General features: G+C 46.8%; 1 protein-coding gene across 1 annotated transcript in view; it reads right to left on the bottom strand.

Moving 5' to 3' along the window:
• Positions 1-247: 247 nt before the first annotated feature.
• Positions 248-18,068, bottom strand: part of NFKBIZ (NFKB inhibitor zeta) — a 448,599-nt gene continuing 430,778 nt past the window's right edge. Inside the window, exon 12 of the mRNA XM_085622425.1 lies at positions 248-2,034. Within this exon, the coding sequence (XP_085478551.1) occupies positions 1,978-2,034 (57 nt within the window). The 3' untranslated portion in view covers positions 248-1,977. The remainder of the gene's footprint in view (positions 2,035-18,068) is intronic.

An 18,068-nucleotide genomic window follows, 5' to 3' on the forward strand; every position in this document is an offset into this window, starting at 1 on the left:
CGGGCCTCAGCTTTGCTGTGGACTCAGTGTAGCCTTAGGGAAGTCTGGAAATCCACCTCTGGTGATGCAAAGACTTCGGCGTCCAGCAGGGAGCTTCAGCGATGCAGACCAGTCAGTTGTTTCTTTGGTGCCTTCCGAGAAGGGGAGTCACTCCTTGACCCCAAGAGAGATTTCTTCAGTCTTCTAAGCAAAGTAGAATGTCGAAGGTCCAGAATATATATTGCAGAGTTTCGTCCAGGGTAATCTAAAGTCGCAAGGACTGGGTTCCCATACTTATACTAAGTTTGGGGGTTGGACATACTCTAGGGACCCACCCATGGGAGGGTTTGGAAAGAGGGGTGGTTACACCCATTTCCTTTGTCCAGTTTCGCGCCAGAGCAGGGGCAGGTAGCCCCTTGCAACCGGTTTGAACTGGACTATGTACAGGGACACCAAGTGTGCCCCCAGTGCAGGACTTCAAAGCACCAGAGAGTGCTCCCGCCCAGCCCCAATACACATCTGCCTGTCTGGGGAGGTGGTTACACCTCCCTGGGACAGGAAACCTATTGTCCAGGCCTCCCCTGCAGGAGTTTCGGTCAGCAGTAGGAGGCCAGACCCGTGTCTGTGGCAGAGGCATCCATTTTGTGATGCCAGGGCTGTAGAAAGTCCTACCGGGTTAGACCAGTGTGAACAGGTCTCTCCCTCTAGAAGGGAGAAATGCAACCCCCACTGCCAGAACTGGCAGGGGGGTAGTATTCCAAAGCGTTTGACACCAAACACGACATGTTTCCGTGCAACCATCCCAACGTTAGCATTTACCGCAAGGTTATAATGCACTTAAGAGTATATGGTCAGGCTGCACCAGAAACAGCATCAGAAGAGGTACACCGAACGCTGCAGAGGGGCTCTGCTCATGCAGGGGCACCCTCACATAACAACCAAGCACTCTGCCTTCAGGATTGTTAAGGCTTGCCATAGGAGTGACTTATATGTTTTATATGTGTTTGTGCAATGGTAGTGATATAGGTAGCCTATACCACTGTAAGGGGTGCAAGCACCACCATACCCAGGCTGCAGTAGCAGACCTGTGGTGCCATTTTGGAGTGCTTCCCAGGGGTGGCATAATACATGCTTCAGCCCCAGGTATGCGTCTGAGGTACCTATGCCCTAGGTACATAGTATACCATATACTAGGGGCTTATAAGGCACTCCAGAATCCAATTAGAAATGTACCTAATGTACATGGAAACCATTTTAGAGAGGAAGCAGCTAGACTGGGGTCCTGATTAGCAGGGCCACAGCCAGACTAAGGTCGAAAAACAGTGAACCACCAGCAAAAAGTGGGGGTACCCATGTGAAGCAGATCCTACTCTCCTACAAACATTATGAAATGTAATGTATATAGAAAAACCGAAGTCTTTGCTCTATGTTCTCTTGGTTCCTCACGTATTTCTGTGGGGGGTGGAGCACACAATGTAAATTTGACAAAGGCTTACTGCCGAAATGCGTCGTTTTTTGCACATAAAGTGCTGAACTACTTGGTGTGTCGTCTCATCATTCCTTATGTCGGATGATAATTGTCTTCATGTATCGATAGTTGCTGCTTCCATCGACAGCACCAGCACTGTGAGGTCAGCGGCGGTGTCTAAGCAAGGCTGTTCGTAAAATATATATATATATATATATATATATATATATATATACACACACACACAAAAAAACACATACGCTTTCGTCAAGAAAAATTTGAAATACCAAATATATACCCCCAGCTATTAATACAGGAAAACAAATCTACACAAGGGAAACATTTGATCTCTACTTACATGAACTTGCCCAATAAAGGATGTAAATCATAAGTAAATCACTATACAATAGCGAACTGAAGACTTGTTTCATAGAAACAACAAACATCTGCTACACATGCAAATGGTGTTAAACATACTAGGACTGCTTAACTAGCAGTGAGTTTGTTTGGAAGGTTGGTTCCCTAAGAATCTAAAACAGCAATGAAGACTTTGGCTTGATCGCTTTCCCCTTCAAGGTACGTTTGATCTAAGGAAACAAAGCAAGAAAGGTAAACCAATTAGAAAACTTGACCAAGCATGCAGTGTTCTTTGTTAAGAAAAAAACATAAGAATGTTCTTTTCATCTTTATTATTCATGCAGAATGACATCGTTTTATAGAATGTGCACTTTCTAGCTTCAAAAAGCAATCATCTGGTAATTAAAAACAAATCAGTAAACCCATCTACTTTGTCTTACAAAAGAACCTTAACATTACTTAACAACTTGTGCTGCCTTTTTTCATTGAGAGCATTCAACCCAGGACCAATACCCAAACATCAGCTGCAAAGAGTTCAAAGGTTAAGAGCAATGCCATACTCCATAAGCAGCAGCACTGCTTTCATTTTACCACAAGCCAATCACCACAAGTCCTCGTCCCACTTGATCACCATCGCTCTAGGGGTCAAAATCTTACTCCATGTATATATATAAAAAAATATATATATATGGTTTCACCTTTACTCATGACTACACTCACGGTGGCATTCACACCACATTTCCCTTTGCTCTGGCCCTTTTGGTTAAGCAGATGTACACTGCATACATAAACAAGTATAGGGGGTAAGTTGAGAGGAAGATGGTGATAAATCACCAATGCGCTAGTCAGTAAAGTTGCCTTTATATATAACAAAGCATGTAAATCTATCAGTCAAACTGGATAGGCTTGAATCATTTTCATCACGAGCACAGCGCCACCGCCCACCTCCGCGGGGGAATTACCCCCACGGCGAAGGGGTTAAAGGGCAGTGGCCAATGTAATAAGGGGTGGCTAAAAACACCCAAGCTAATAATCTGTGCTTAACATACTGTGCCGCCGACTTGTATTTTGCGGTTTGTCATTGCATCCAGATATATGATACATCTGGAAACATCATACCTACAACAATTAAGGACTATTGGCTCTGTCAATGGTTGTTAGTTGCATAAGATAAATAAGCAGCAACTATGGCTTGTATATAATATTGAAAAAGCTTCAAATTAAAGCCCTGGTGACACCACGACAATGTTGCTGCTCCTGAGTTTCAAAGAGAATAGGGACATCCAGAGAGAAAATGACTCTTTAAAGGATTTCCCTTCCCCTAGAAAGCTCACCTGGCATGATGTCGTGCTGTAACTGCTCCACTAGTGAGAAGTGAGCAGTGTGAGCACGCACACATAATGTGCCTTCGGTCACAGCAGTCCAGAAGAAAACGGACCGCTGTGCCAGGGCACAAATCAGAGCACGATAGAGACCCGTTTTGAAGCCTCCTTTAAAAAACTGCTGGTGCTCGGCACCGGTGAGACCCAGCCCACTTAAAGCACTGCATATAAGTATATGCTAAAGTATATATACTAAAGTATGCTTAACCTAAAAAAGAAAGACCCTAAGCAGAAAGCAATTCTGGTATTTTACTGGACTCTACTGGTCGTTTTCTATCAAGACCGTTAAATAGAGGCAGTTGAACAAGCAGAAAGCAATTCTGGTGTTTTACTGACCTCTACTGGTCGTTTTCTATCAAGACAGTTAAATAGAATTAGTTGAACAGAAAAAAAAGTCACTAAGCGGAAGCAGACAAGTCCTAGGGCAGATCTCCAGAGCTCTACACATATAAGTATATACTTAAGTATATACAAGCATTGAAAATGCAATAGATCTCGCCTTTGATTAAATTAAATCCATTTGCTTTGCTAATGGTATTGTATAGCAAAGCAAATGGCTTTACCTTAATGAAAGGCGAGACCTATTGCATTTTTAATGCTTGTTAATCTGGCTAAGAGCATTGAGAAGAAATTGGTTGTCCCTTTCTTGGAAGTCTACAGAAGGAAGTACCTTCTGGCTCTTACTTATGGCACTGGGATTTGGGGTTATTCCAATACAAGTACAGTCCAAGTGGAACATGATTGGGTGCTTGGACGATTGCTGGGCTTCCCACCATCATGCCCGCTTATATTTTACACTAAGAGCTTGGGATGGAGTTCGCCAAAGATACTCTCAAACTGGCCCCCTTGATTTTGTGGTGCTCCATGTGGGCAAACCTACATGCCTTGCTACATAGAGAGATTATTACTGACTGTCTGATGTATGAGAAAGGCAAGAAAATGCCTTGGTTTGACTACAATAACACTAAATTCACAAAATTAGGCAGGATGTGCCTTTTTACTAACCCTTCGTCAATGCGTAAAACGGATATATGCTGGGTTAAATCTGCATTTAAGGAAAGGATGAAGGCCCTCAGGGAGGACATTGAATAAAAAAAAAAAAAAGGTCCAACAATGAGTATTTGGAGATTCAAATTTCTCCCCTCCTGGAGCCATACTTAGAGTGCATTAATGGCTCCTGGGACAGGCTACTTCTCACCAGGTTTAGGATAGGTTTTGTGAGGTAGCAGCTTGGTTTCCCCCTTGGTCAATTCGAGCCCTCTAAAGTCCCGATATGCCCATGTGATGAGTACTCTCCGCAAAGTTTGCTGCATTTGAACTTTTTTTGTAAATTTTATAATGATCTACTAAAAGGTTTTTAATTACGATTTTACATAAGCAAGGAATCATATCAAGATCAGCCCTTGTGTACGTGCAACAACTTGATTCCCCTTCCAATTGTCTGCATCTGCTCTTTCGTCAGTTGTGTACTTCGCAGAAGAATAGCACAGATGTTTTAATCAATGGACCAAATTATTAGTCAACAGTTATTTACTCTTTATTAAACTCAACCGGCACGTTGTTAAATTGCTTTGCACTTAATGTTTTATTAGGTCATGTAATGTATCAGCGTGTGCGATATTTATGGATCTTGTCTCTCAATCTTATGCATGTTATTGTTATTATGGAGACATACCTGCTGTCTTATTCCAGCTATTTATAATGTGCGCATTTATGGTCACATTTGTGTCCGAAATAAAGCTTTTTGATTGACTGGCAGCTATGTGTCAAAGATCAACAAGAAAACAAAACTAGGACTACATAATTCAATGTCAATGGCGTGATGAGAATCAAGCTCACTATCCAAAACCAACATTGTCAGGTCGACTCTTGACCGGCAGAGAACAGATCGAAGGAGATCGCACGTATAATAAAAGTTCTGTATTATTTGGGTGCCCACTCGTCCCCATCCTAACAGCCCACCATGTACGCGTCACTGTTTTCAGTTAATTGACGTTCCAGTTCTTAATTTGGAAAACGTTTCAAAGAGCAAATGTTTCCTTGATAAGACCAGAAAATGTCACTAAACACAACCTTTTTTATTGTGATAATTCCAGGGCAGAGTTGAAAAACGATGCCAGTATTTGCCACCGCTGATTTGCAGCGCTGTAAACATCCGGTGTCACGATTGTCCTGCTCAATGGTAATCACGTTATCGACCACAGAAGGTAGAAAGAAGGTCGGATTCGCCGGTCTCGGAAACTTCTCAGCAGCGGGCACGCAGAGTTATCTCGCCGGATGCCAGCCTGGCGGCAGCAGGAGCCAGGCAACCTGCTCTCGCTGATATTAAACTCCACCGCTGAGCTGCAGGGAGGAGAGGGCGAGCTCAGTTTAAAGGTATAGGGGTTCCACTGAGAAGTGCCGGTACTATCCCATTGAAAGTAGAAGCACTCATGCCGTGAAATCTCTCTCCTACCAACTGCAGATATAGCAGCCTGCATGAAAAGCACCTGCACTGTCCTAATAATAGAACAGCAGCCATGAAGTGAAACCTCGGTAACGTCTAGCTGAATGTACAGTTGCCCTGATAAGAAGTACTGGTGCTGTGCAATAAAAGTACCGCAGACTCATGAGTAGCATCGGTACTGTCCCACTAAACATCTGGCAGCCCAGTAAAGGGTAGGTGCCCTTGTAAGTATAGCACTTTTGCTGAGAAGTGCAAGCCCTTTCCACTAACAGTGTAACAGGCCTCGTGAGAAGTGCGGATGCCATAAGCTTCCTTGCCCTGAGTGCTGGTGAAACAAGAAGTGTCAGTGCTCAGACTAGGACAGTATCGACCCCTGTAAAGCACAGGACGCTCCAGACACCTCATCCACTTAGTATGTTGTCCCTTTACGCGGCCTTATATATCGCCTCGTGGTGAACAGGTCTCCATCATTCCAATGAGCCTAGTCGGTAACGGGCTTCCACCCCTGCCTGCCCTACCACAGTATTTGCCACTGCTGATTTGCAGCGCTGTAAACATTCGGTGTCACTATTGTCCTGCTTAATGGTAATCACGTTATCGACACCAGAAGGAAGAAGGGTGGATTCGCCGGTCCCGGAAACTTCTCAGCAGCTGGCACTCAACCCGCAGAGTTATCTCGCCGGATGCCAGCATGGCGGCAGCAGGAGCCAGGTAGCCTGCTCTCACTGACATTAAACTCCACCGCTGAGCTGCAGGGAGGAGAGCGTGAGCTCCAGCCCTCTAATCCCCGGGCTGATGTGGATTAGGCATCTATTAAAAAATACAATATCCGCGCTAACATTGCGCCCGAGATTCAATCACTGCAGGGCCGAGGCCGCCTTATACGGGACTGGCCATTCATGTAGCACACACCGAATGAACGGCTTTGAAGCACTTTAACAGATGTTTCTGGTAGCCAAATCAAAGATGCTCACGTTATCAACCATTCAAGAATAAAAGGATGAGGTGGCCCCTCTGTTACTCCAAACCAGGTGACACAGATCTATGCAGGGGGCGCATTACCCACCTAGGCTATCTCTCCATCTTGTCCGGGAGCGGAAGGCCAAGGCAATGCAAATGTCAGCGATTGCTAAAAATATGTACCAGAATCAAGACAAGCAACTTGTCCTCAGTTTCGACTAAAAATAGGTTAATTTCCAAAACAAACCTTTAAGTCGTCTGCGACTCACCGATTAGCAGTACATTCTGCTTTCTCGCAGCCAAAGACACACCTGCAATGAGTAGTAAAGTCGCCCAGCAGTGACCCTCGCCCATGGATGGAGCACAGAAGGCTGTAGGATTCCTTCAAAGCTAAGGGGAGGGGGTGGGGAGGGGTTCGGGGGGGAATCTGTAGGTCGGTGGTTCCTGAAGCGCTCGGTAAAGAAACTTGGAAAAAGTAAGGCACGATGCTTGGGGACAAAGCTGCTTCAGTGCTCCGGGGCTTGTTGACTTTCTGTTTCCTGCTTGTCTTGGTCCCGCCTCCGCGATCACATGACCTAAACTGTGGCTAAGGCGAGAGGAGGGCGCAAAAAAGCTTAGAACTAGAAGGGACCTTCGGGGAACGTCGTTACCTCTTGTGACAGTGCTCAGTCACTCGGAAATCTCGCCTCTGCCATCGGGCGTGCTTTCTGTCTCAATTAGCAGCGTGCTTCTCTTCCGGCTCTCCTGGTAAAGACCTTCCTCTTCATGCGCAGGAGCGTCTGTTTAGCGGCTGCTGGACGACGCATGCGCAACATAGCCGTCTGGACAGGTCAGGCACAAGAAAGTGCGAAAGCTGGCAACCAATGATATGAAAAAAAAAGCATTTACAAATGCAATAGGACTCGTATTTACGCGAGTCCTATTGCATTTACAAATGCAATAGGACTCGTATTTACGCGAGTCCTATTGCATTATAAACAAAAATGCGGGTGCCGAAGAAGGCAGGAACGGGAGTGGGTGGGTGGTGGTGGCCAGAGAAGTGACAGACTGCGGGAGGGAGCAGGGGGATGCAGGGGAACAAAAGAGTTGCTGAAGTAAAGGGGCTGATAGCTGTGGAAGGATAAACATGACGTCATGGCAGTAAGGAGGCGGGACTAATACGCCGGCAACCAATCAGAATGCAGCATTTCAGTTTTGAGCCAATCAAAAGCATGGGCAGAAAGTGGGCAGAGCTGCTTCCCCCACAATACAGTATACAGCATCCCTCGAGGAGACTGCGCATGCGCTGCCTAGCTGAGACCTAAAAAGGGTGAGATCGGCCTAGGAGACAGGAAACTTGTATGAGGTGCCGGAGCCCGCGTCCTTCGGTTCCAGGGTGCCCGAGGAAGAGGCCTACCGAAAAGGCTGAGACATCAGTAAAGGTTGGGTGGCTGCGGGGAAGGTCGTACGAGATGCCGTCCTGCTGGGCAACAGACTATCGAGACAGGAGGGATAGACTCTTGGCGGAAGGTCAGCCGTTGCATCCCCGGGAGGCAGGGAGACGGAGTGGACTGGCTAAGGAATCCTGCGGAGACCAGGACACGCAGACGACCTGCGACCGGCTGTAAGAGGCCTTGCTGCGGAGCGAGGCAGCCTCTGGAAGATACGAAAGGAGAAGTGGGCCTAACACTTTTTGCCCCAGGTTGGATATTGAACCCGGGGTGGAAGGCCAGGGAAAACCGAGCCGATCCACTTGTGAGGAGAGGATAGAGCCCACGAACAGGGCACTGACAACCGCGACACGGCCCAGGGCCCGAAACTGGAAGACTGCGCGGAAACGCGATTAGCATAACAGAGGCCTGTGGCTGTGGAAGTCCCCCTGCTGCGACACAGAGGCAACATCAGCCCAGCAGTAAGTGCTGTCCCCCCTGGCCCTACAATGAATTGCCGGTGCCTACGGGCGATTGAGGGACTGTGCTTAGAACTGGCAGCAGGCTACCACCACGGACAAAAGATCGCAGAAGGGCAGATGGTGCCGAAACACTTAAAAAAGACCTACACTCCCGGGACATGCTGTGAGCAGTGGTTCGGACCTGGTTCCCAGGGGAGGTGAAAGTGGGGCCGCTGCGGGGGAATAGCCTGGATCGCTTTGGGGCCTGCTGCTGGTGGATCCTCAGTTACCAGCACTCTGGCAACAACCGGGCAGACCTGACCCGAAGACGCTTATAATAAAGTGGAGGAATATACAGAGACCCCCTAACATTGAGAGATCTTTTGAGACACCTTGGGGAGGTAAGAATGTGCCAAGGGCTGGCCCTTTAACTCACTGGGAAGAAGAAAGCAAGGCCTTGAGCCTGTTGGTGGCAATCTGGGACAATCAAATGTGGGACAGACGCCTGAAGCGATCTGGTTAGGAGGTGTAGTTGGGTGGGCGCTGGAAGCTGCGGCGCATATACAGCGACAACGCAATACCAAGGTAAAATACTACAATAATAAGTCTGACCCCATCAGGCATCCAACATATCTGCCCCAGCAATGGGCAAAGACAAAGATCCTAAACCTGCCAGGCAAGGGATGATGGATTGCCAAATTAAGGTGGCCACCCCACCCCAGAGGATCCGCTGCCTCCCATTTTGGATACAGAGACACTGCTACAGGCAATTCAAGCTTCTAGAACTGCCCTGAAAGAGAAAATAGGGTCAGTAGTCTACGATTTTACGTTTCTCTGGCAAGACCACTGTAACCTATCGGACAGAGTAACAAAGTCAGAGACCAGGGTGACAGAAGCAGAGGAGGCAATAAAGGATCTCTGAAAGGGGGTAGCCGAACAGGAATCAAGTAAAGATATCCAATGGCATATCGATGACGCCGAAAATAGTGTGAGGAGAAACAACCTGCGCTTCGTGGGCTTTCAGGAAGGGGTTGAAGGGGCGAATGCCCTAGGCTTTCTACACGCCTGGCACCAGAATATCATTCCGAAGGGAGAGAGAGCACTTGAAACAGCCGTCAGAACAATTGGGACCCCAAAGAAGACACAAACCTTGGAACACAGGAGAGCACGTACACGGAGGACAACCCCGTACATATCCAGAGGGACAGGAAGCCTTTGAAGGAAAACACCAGTATTAAAGGAATCCGTAAGAGAAAAAGGCTCCCAAAGCACGCACATTGCCAGTCAGAGGGACTCCTGGACAGATTCGGATAGTAGGGAGGTTACATCGGAAGAAGAGGGAAATCAACACCCACTTGTGATGGCAATAACTACACTCAAACAAGACATGGACGTAAGACAGCCCCAAACACAAGAAGATGCACCCAATTCAAATAAAAATGGAAATGAGGAACTGCTACAACACCCAGCCATAGGAGCAAAAGACTATGTGGCCACCCCCCTATCGCCTCCTTGGAACTCTATTGGACAGAGGCCCTGAGACCGAGTGAAGGTGACAGGCCTGTGAAGGCCTGCAACAACTTCTCTGTTTTTTTCCTTTCTTTTCTTTTACTTTCCCCCTTTTTTTTTTCTTTACTCAGTTCTATCCTTGTTTATGATACACTCTAGTCTCCTGTTTTATTGTGAATTTTACTACTGTGGGAGTTTGAATTCATAGTGTAAGTTGCTACAGGGGCAGGCGACAGACCTCTCCTTCCCCTTTAACACAAGAAGTGGAAAGGAATCATGAGAAAAAAAGTGTGACATGGGGGAGGCAGGAGGTGGGTGGGTTGGTTGGGGGGAATCAAACCAATTGAGTTAGTGTTCCAGTTTAGTCGCAGGATACATACAGAAGGCACACCACGACAGAGACAGAGCCAGAATGCACTGTCCAATATACCCCAGTCAGAAGGATAAACGTACCCCAAACCATGACGACAATAGATAATGACCCTCTCTCCATCTTAACATGGAACGTCAATGGTGTGGGTGATAAGATTAAGAGGGGATTAGTAAATAGATATATTAAAGGATTACATCCAGATAGTGTTACTACAGGAACCACGCATGAAGGGAACAAAATACAGACTGCTAGGCAGGGGAACACACACGGTCCTGGCCCATGCCGGTTACACATCCAGTTCAAGGGGTGTGGCAATCCTGATTAAGAAATCACCACCCTTTCACCACATACATACAAGGACGGATCCGCAGGGCATGTATGTGGGGCTGACAGGGGAAGTGGGGCAGATGCAACTTGACTCTTAGCTCCGTATATGCCCTGCCAAAACTACAAGTCCGAACCCTTAACAAACTGACAGAGATCCTCTTAGACTCACAAACCTCACTCCACATAATAGGAGGTGACTTTAATGTTATGCACACGGCCACAGAACGCATGGGGGGCAGAACTCGACACCTATAATTACACCATTGGCACGACTCGTAGATACCCTGGGACTGCTAGATGTGTGGAGATATGCTAACCCAAGTGAGAGGCAGTACTCGTACTACTCAGGGGCACAAAGTCTACTCGAGACTGGACAATGTTTTCCTTCCGAAAAGGGAACTAGCTGAATTAAACAAGGCAGAATATTTGGCCAGAGGCCTGTCGGATCACTTCCCACTCCAAGTACAGATAGGTCGAAAACAAGACACACAAAAAATGGAGACTAAACGCATATGAGACCTCCAGAATAACACTATATTGGGAGGATGGAGGGCAGATACGAAAGTCTTTTATGAAGAAAATTTAGGATCGGTTGATTCTGGGGTCATAATGTAGGAAACATAAAACAGTCCTAAGATACAGAACTCAAAACCGTATAGAGTGGGAGAAAAAGAACGTTCATGAAAACCTAATAAAACTAGAAAAACGTATCCTAGCCCTTGAGAAAAACGTACCCCAGCCCTTAAGAATACTAGCACTGTGCAGAAAAAACCCTTAATACTTGGGCAACTACAAGATGTACAACATGCATACAAAGACGTGGCATGCCGGGCGGCCAAAACACAGGCCCTAGCGACCCTCCATAGATTATATGATGTAGGGGATAAATCAGGCAAACTTTTGGCCTGGCTTAGTAAAGAGAAGTAGAAGCCAGATGGGTAGAGTGTATAACTGATGCACGGGGACTCACGCATGTCAAAGATGATCTGATTATGCAGAGCTTTGCAACATATTACAGGGACTTCTACAGGGCCCGCCCCCTGGGGAATCCATCTGAAATTGAAGAGTACCAGGCAGAGCTGAATACCCCGACACTTGATGACATGGATAGATTGGGACTGGAGGGAGATCTCACTCGAGGAGGTAAGGACTGCAATAGCTAGATTATGTCCAGACATGGATTCCAAATTAATTCAGAGGACTCCAGGGCAGAATATATATCTCTATGCAGACGATATCCTTTTATATGTTACCCAACCAGACACATAGATTTCCATTTTATTTGATATCGTAGACACATACGGACAAAACTCAGGCTATAAAATAATATGGAATAAAACAGATTTACAGCCCTAGAATCGTGACAACATGGCCCATACTCCCCAGAGATCTCCAAATAGCACACAACAGGTTTACATATTTAGGAATCTTCCTTACTACAGATAAAGACCTATGTCAAAATATCAAACGCAGATTGACGAAATTTAAGGAGGACACACAGCAATGGAAAACATTACCGCTCACCATGCTGGGTCGGGCGGCCATGTTCAAAATGACAACGCTCCCGCAATTTCTCTACGCCCTACAAAACACATATTACTCCCTCCCATGATCAATCTTTTGAGAAATAGATGCCGAAGTACGATTGCCTTTGTGGTTAGGAAAACGACCGAGAGCATCATTACATGCATTGCAACGCAACCGGTACAACGGAGGGATATCACTACCTGATCTGGAGGCATAATACTGGGCTTAACACCAAGCGCCAATAAACAAATAGATACACACACCGGGCGCCCACCCAACATATAGATTAGAGAGAGACACCATGCAACAGAGAACATTCCTCCACTATCTATATGGTGATGAGGGTAGGGGGGTGGGGGGTGGGAACGGGGAGTCAGGAAACTTCCCTCAGCGACCCAGGCTACGATAGAGGCCTGGGGAAGGGCAACAAAAATAATAGGGTGGGTCCATAAAATCACCAAAGAAACGCCCCTGTGGCATGGGAACTGGTTGAAAGAGCAGCAAAAATTGGGAGGATTTAAGGAGTAGGATACCATTGGTATTTCCACGGTAGGGCATATCATTGACAAAGGTACTCTCAAGATGCTCTCAAAACTGAATTCTCATTACAACCGAACTATATTCTTAAATATGCCCAGCTAAAACATGCATGCATGCAGAAATAAATAGAGGACACTGCCCTGCCGGACTATGCACTACTAGAGGGGAGATTACTCCAAGAACACCTCATGACAAAGGCAGTATCGGCCACGTATAAGACCCTAAACAACAATGCTCCAGACAGACCAGGCAAATTGAGGGCCACATGGGAAAAGGCCGTAGGCACAATGGAGGAGGCAGACTGGGTGGCAGCGGTGATACATCCCAGGGAGGTTGCAATCAACGCCTGTCTCTGCTTAATCCAATACAAAATATTGCAAAGGGCCTATTATGGCGGGGCCAGACTACATAAGAGAGGTTGTGCACCGGACCCAATGTGCCACTGATGTGGACTTGAGAAGAGAAACTTCTATCATATCAGTGCGCACATATATAGATATACTGGGAGGCTGTTATAATGGAACTTAATAAAATATTGCAGTCGGATATCCCCCAGATCCAAAATTTCTATTGTTGGGAATCCCAAATGAGGTAGATAGAGCACACCTGACATTAAGAACATTAGGACTAGTGGTGGCAAAAAGGGATATTGCGAAACGGTGGGGCGATATGACATCGCCAACGATCCGAGAATGGAGAGCAGGAATGGACATGTACAGGGCTGCAGAGAGGGTCACATACAAGGCGAGGGGGTGCCTGAAAAAATTCCACAAGTTATGGAGCAAGTGGAGGAAATATTATGGGCTGGATGTAAGAGTGGATATAGACTAGATATGTTCCGAGTGAAATATAATCCACAAGGAAGTGCAAAAGATATAGAGGGGAACTCTTACTGTGAATGTTGGGGACGCCAAAGTCGGTCCTGTGTGAAAAAAAGAAAGGGGAAAAAATGCATAATTTGAATAATGTTTCTGGCTAAAGATGAAGACATTTAGAGGGCATCATGCAAATGATGCTCGTCTATTATGCCATTCTGTGGTACCATGCACTTCAGTTGAATTTTGTTGATGTTTAAATGCAAAAAGAACAATAAAAATATTACGTAACAAACAAAACACGGTCTCAAATTGTATGTCTGCTCCATGGGCAGGATGGTTATGAATTCGAAAAGCATACCCATGATGAAGAACTAAGGCTACAAGTAACTAACATTTAGTAGCAAGGTTAACCTTCGTCTACAAGAGCAAAGACCAGGAACACTGCAGTATACTAGAAAAGACTATTCAGACAGATTATGCAAGAGAACATGTCAACAGGGTGTGTCCAAAGAGAATGCTTTGCAAAAGTACTCCAAGTGGTCCTTGTAGTGAGGTAGGATCTAACTGCATAGTTCCCCCGACTTTATTCCTGGTGTTTTGCTGTTTTTTGACTAGTCTGACTAGGATCCTGATATCCAGGAACCCAGTCTATCTCCTTTCTCCCTTAAATTGATTGGCATGTACTTTAGGTACACTCCAGATTGGATTCTGGGGTACTCTGATCAGTCCCTAGTATATGGAACACCATGTACCCAGGGCATAGGTACCCCAGGGGCCTCCCATGGGCTGCAGCATGTATTATGCCACCCCTGAGAGGCCATCCAAATTGACACGACAGACCTACTACTGCAAACTGTGTAAGATGGTGCTTGCACCACTTACTAAGATATAGGTTCACTATATCTATCTAAATCACTACACTTAAATACCTATCAGTCACCCCTTTGGCAGGCATTAACAATCCTGAAGGCAGGGTGCTGGGTTTTATGTGAGTGGGAGCCCCTGCATGAGCAGGGCCCCTCTGCAGCCTTCGGAGACAATTCTCCGGGGTTGTCTGTGATGCAGCCAGACATATATGTTTAAGTGCATTATAACCTCACGGTAAATGCTAACTTTAAAACGGCTGCTTAGAAACATGTCGTGTTTAGTGCCAAACACCTTGGAATCATACCATACCAGTAACTGGTGTGGGAGGTATGATTCCACCCTTCTAGAACCACTACTGTGAGTCACCGGTCTATATAAATCTTTTCAAAAAAATAAATAAATACCCGGTACCAGCTTTCACGACCTGGGCAGCACAAAATGGATGCTGCCAGCCACAGACACGATTCTGCTCTCCTGCTACTGAGCCAAGCTCGAGCAGAGGAAGGCATGACAATAGGAATCCTGTCACAGGGGGGTGTGACCACCTCCCAGACAGGGTTTAGTGTATTGGGGCTGGGTGGGTGCACTCAGAGTGCCCGAAAGTCTGCACTGGGGGCACATTTGGTGTCCCTGTGCATAGTCCAGCTCAAACCAGTTCTGGGAGCCATTGGCTCCTGCTCTGGTGCGAAACTGGACAAGGGACATTGGTGTAGCCACCCCTCTGTCCTGCCCCTCCCCTAGCAGGGTCAACAGAATCAGTCCAACCCCTTCCCATGGGTATAAAGTGGGTTACCTGACTACAGGACTTTAGATTTTACCTGTACAAGATTCTGCTAAGAAGAAACCAATTACTTCGACTGCCTGCACGACGCTGGACGACTGAAGAATTTCCCTTGGAGTAAAGGAGTTACTCCCCTGCAGAAGCAGACACCTAAACGCCTCTGACTGGTTTGCTTCTCCCGAGCTCCTGAGGACTCCAAAGATTTCAGCAACATAGAAGGTGGGTTCCCGAAGGTCCCTGAGGTCGATCTGCCCTCTCAGCGATTCTGAGACCAGTATCCCTCGTAGGGACCGAGCAACCAGAACCCCTGTGCACCGCGTACATTTGCAGTTGCTTAGGCTTAGTGACGATTCCCGAGCCTGTGCATTGGACTCCATGTAGTCCTGACCCCGAGCAGTATTTGCACTGAAGATTTCCGGCCTCCACTCTCCGAGTGTCCTGTGGGCTGGTACTTTGCTTGAGGTCTCCTCTCGATCCCTGGTCCATTGGCCTGTGTGTCCTGGTGAGGGTCACCTTGTTTGTACTTGGGCTTACCTGGTTGCTCCAGATGTACCCTGACTCTCCATTGCTTGGAGAGTCGCCTGGACCTTGCTGATCCACTCCGTAGCCTGTTTCCGTTGACCGCGTGGGTTGCATTTGCCAAGGCTCGTTGGTGCTCCAGACAGATATCGACCCCTCGGCACTTGACATCCTTCGTGGGACAGCTCACATCCAGATCCTGGTCGCCCTCGACGTCTCCTGGTACCCTTGGCTCCAGAGTCAAGCAACCTTTCTTTTCACCCGAAGCATCTGACATCGGTGGGCATTCAACTACCGAGCCCCTGGTCACCTGAAGTGACCCAGACTCTGTCCCCTCTGCTATCAGGTTCCTCTCACCTTGAATCCAGGCTTGGATTCCACCGAACAATCTTCGCCTTCCTGGCAGCAGTACTTTTATGCAGCTCTCCATTGAAAATGACAAAGGTTTCCAACACCATTGGACCCCTTTGCACCTGGCTCCTCTGAGATAGGTAACACGGGTACCTCGGTACTCACTGGTGGGTTGGCCTTAGAACTTTCTATGTTCCAAAGGGTTTGCTCGAAGTCCTCGTAGAAGTGTCCTTAAACTCTAAATTTGCAACTGCGACTTTCCCATAGAGTTGTATGGAGTACGCGGTCGTGTTTCCTCACAGCACCCATCCTCTGGTGGGCTCCCTGTGTTACTCCTATGGGTGGTTCCTTGGGGTCCCAGCGATTCTACGTGCTCTAGGCACTGTGTCTAGTCAAGTCGTCGTTGTTATACAATTTTTTTAGTATATGGTTCGGTCCCCCCCGGAGCCCGCTGTGTATTGTGCTATTTACGAATGTTCTATTGATTCAGTATTGTGTGCTTTGTGCCCTAGTCTCGTATATTGACTAGTAGAGTGTTATATTAATAAATACATATTTTTATATAAACACTGTGTGGTTCTCCTTTCACTTAGTCATTTAGGAGGTGATATTCTGGTAAAACTAGCTGCTTTACATTCCTTCAAGATTAAGCATGAAGGCTGCTCTCCATAGCTACTAATAGGATAGCTTTAAATAAGGTTATCTTTGACCTCATACATCATAAGGGTCGTGTGGACTGGTACAAGGTGCCCACTTTAATTAGTGAACAGCATATACCAAGCCACCTTCTCACAGTCCTACAAAATGTCTGGCATTGGGACTTTGGCTGCTTTCCCTCTAGTGAATGTGTCTTTGGTCTAGAGCAGGTGTCTCCAACCAGTCGATCGCAAGCTACTAGTAGCTCACCAACCCCATCCGAGTAGCTCACAACCTTGTAGACTCACTAAAAAGGCCATGTCATGCCTACAACAACATAACACTGTAGTTTACATTTTGCATAGTTACATTGCATATTTTATCTGCAATGCCATTTGTGTATGAATTAGCGCTTGCACCCATACTAACTGCTACTGGCTCAGATGAGGGAGGGCAGGTTATACTTTTCAAAGTCCTGTCATCACACAGTATTGCGCCTCCTATCTTGCACTGTCTGAAACAGCATTCAGGGACACTTTGTAACTGTGCTTACTACCTTTAAGCTCAAATGTAAATGTGTATGTACTTGTATAGCGCACTGCCACCCCCAACGGGGGTATCCTGGCGCTTTTACTCATACCGCTGTGGAACCCTTCCTGGACTTTCCCTGTGTAATGTCCATTCCTGGGCACCCCCATAGTGAAGCCAGGCATCCCAGCGCTGCTGGGGCCATTGTGGAGATTAAGCAAGCTATTGCCCAGAGTTGCAGCGTGGGACCCATGATTAGAATAGGCACCGAGGCAAAAATTATTAGGTCAGAGGAAATTGAATCCAAGACCCGCCGAGGCAGGGGATTGAACTCTGGTCCCGGGCCAGAACTCTGCATCAGGGTCTGCCGCTCTAACCATTGAGCCACACTTCTCCACTGGGCTCTGGCTTGCAAATAGGACTGTGTGGCACCAAGCAGCAGAACAGCACCAGAGTCTTGAAACATGTCTGGGACTGCTACTTTGACAGCGCCTGGCATAGATCCTAGTAATTGGGGTGAAGCAGAGCAGCAGAGAGCTGAGAAACGAATAGCTAAATAGGTCTGGCACCAGGGCTTTGCAAGGGGCCTGACTCTTTGTGTGACAGGGTGGGGCTATGATATTTGGAGGATCAGCTTCATGGAGGTAGTTTCAAATAATAAATAAAAAGAATGCAAGTGCGTTTAATGTGGTGGCTGAAAAAAGCGTCATGGGTTGGAGAACCTAAGCAGCAAATGATTTAGGAGCATGTGGAGCATTTAGGCACACTGCAAGGCCCTCGCAATTATTGTATCCACATCCAGTATAATTAGTGTCATGTCAGAAGATCCC

Source organism: Triturus cristatus, chromosome 8, assembly GCF_964204655.1.
Source record: "Triturus cristatus chromosome 8, aTriCri1.1, whole genome shotgun sequence".
Taxonomy (NCBI): Eukaryota; Metazoa; Chordata; class Amphibia; order Caudata; family Salamandridae; genus Triturus; species Triturus cristatus.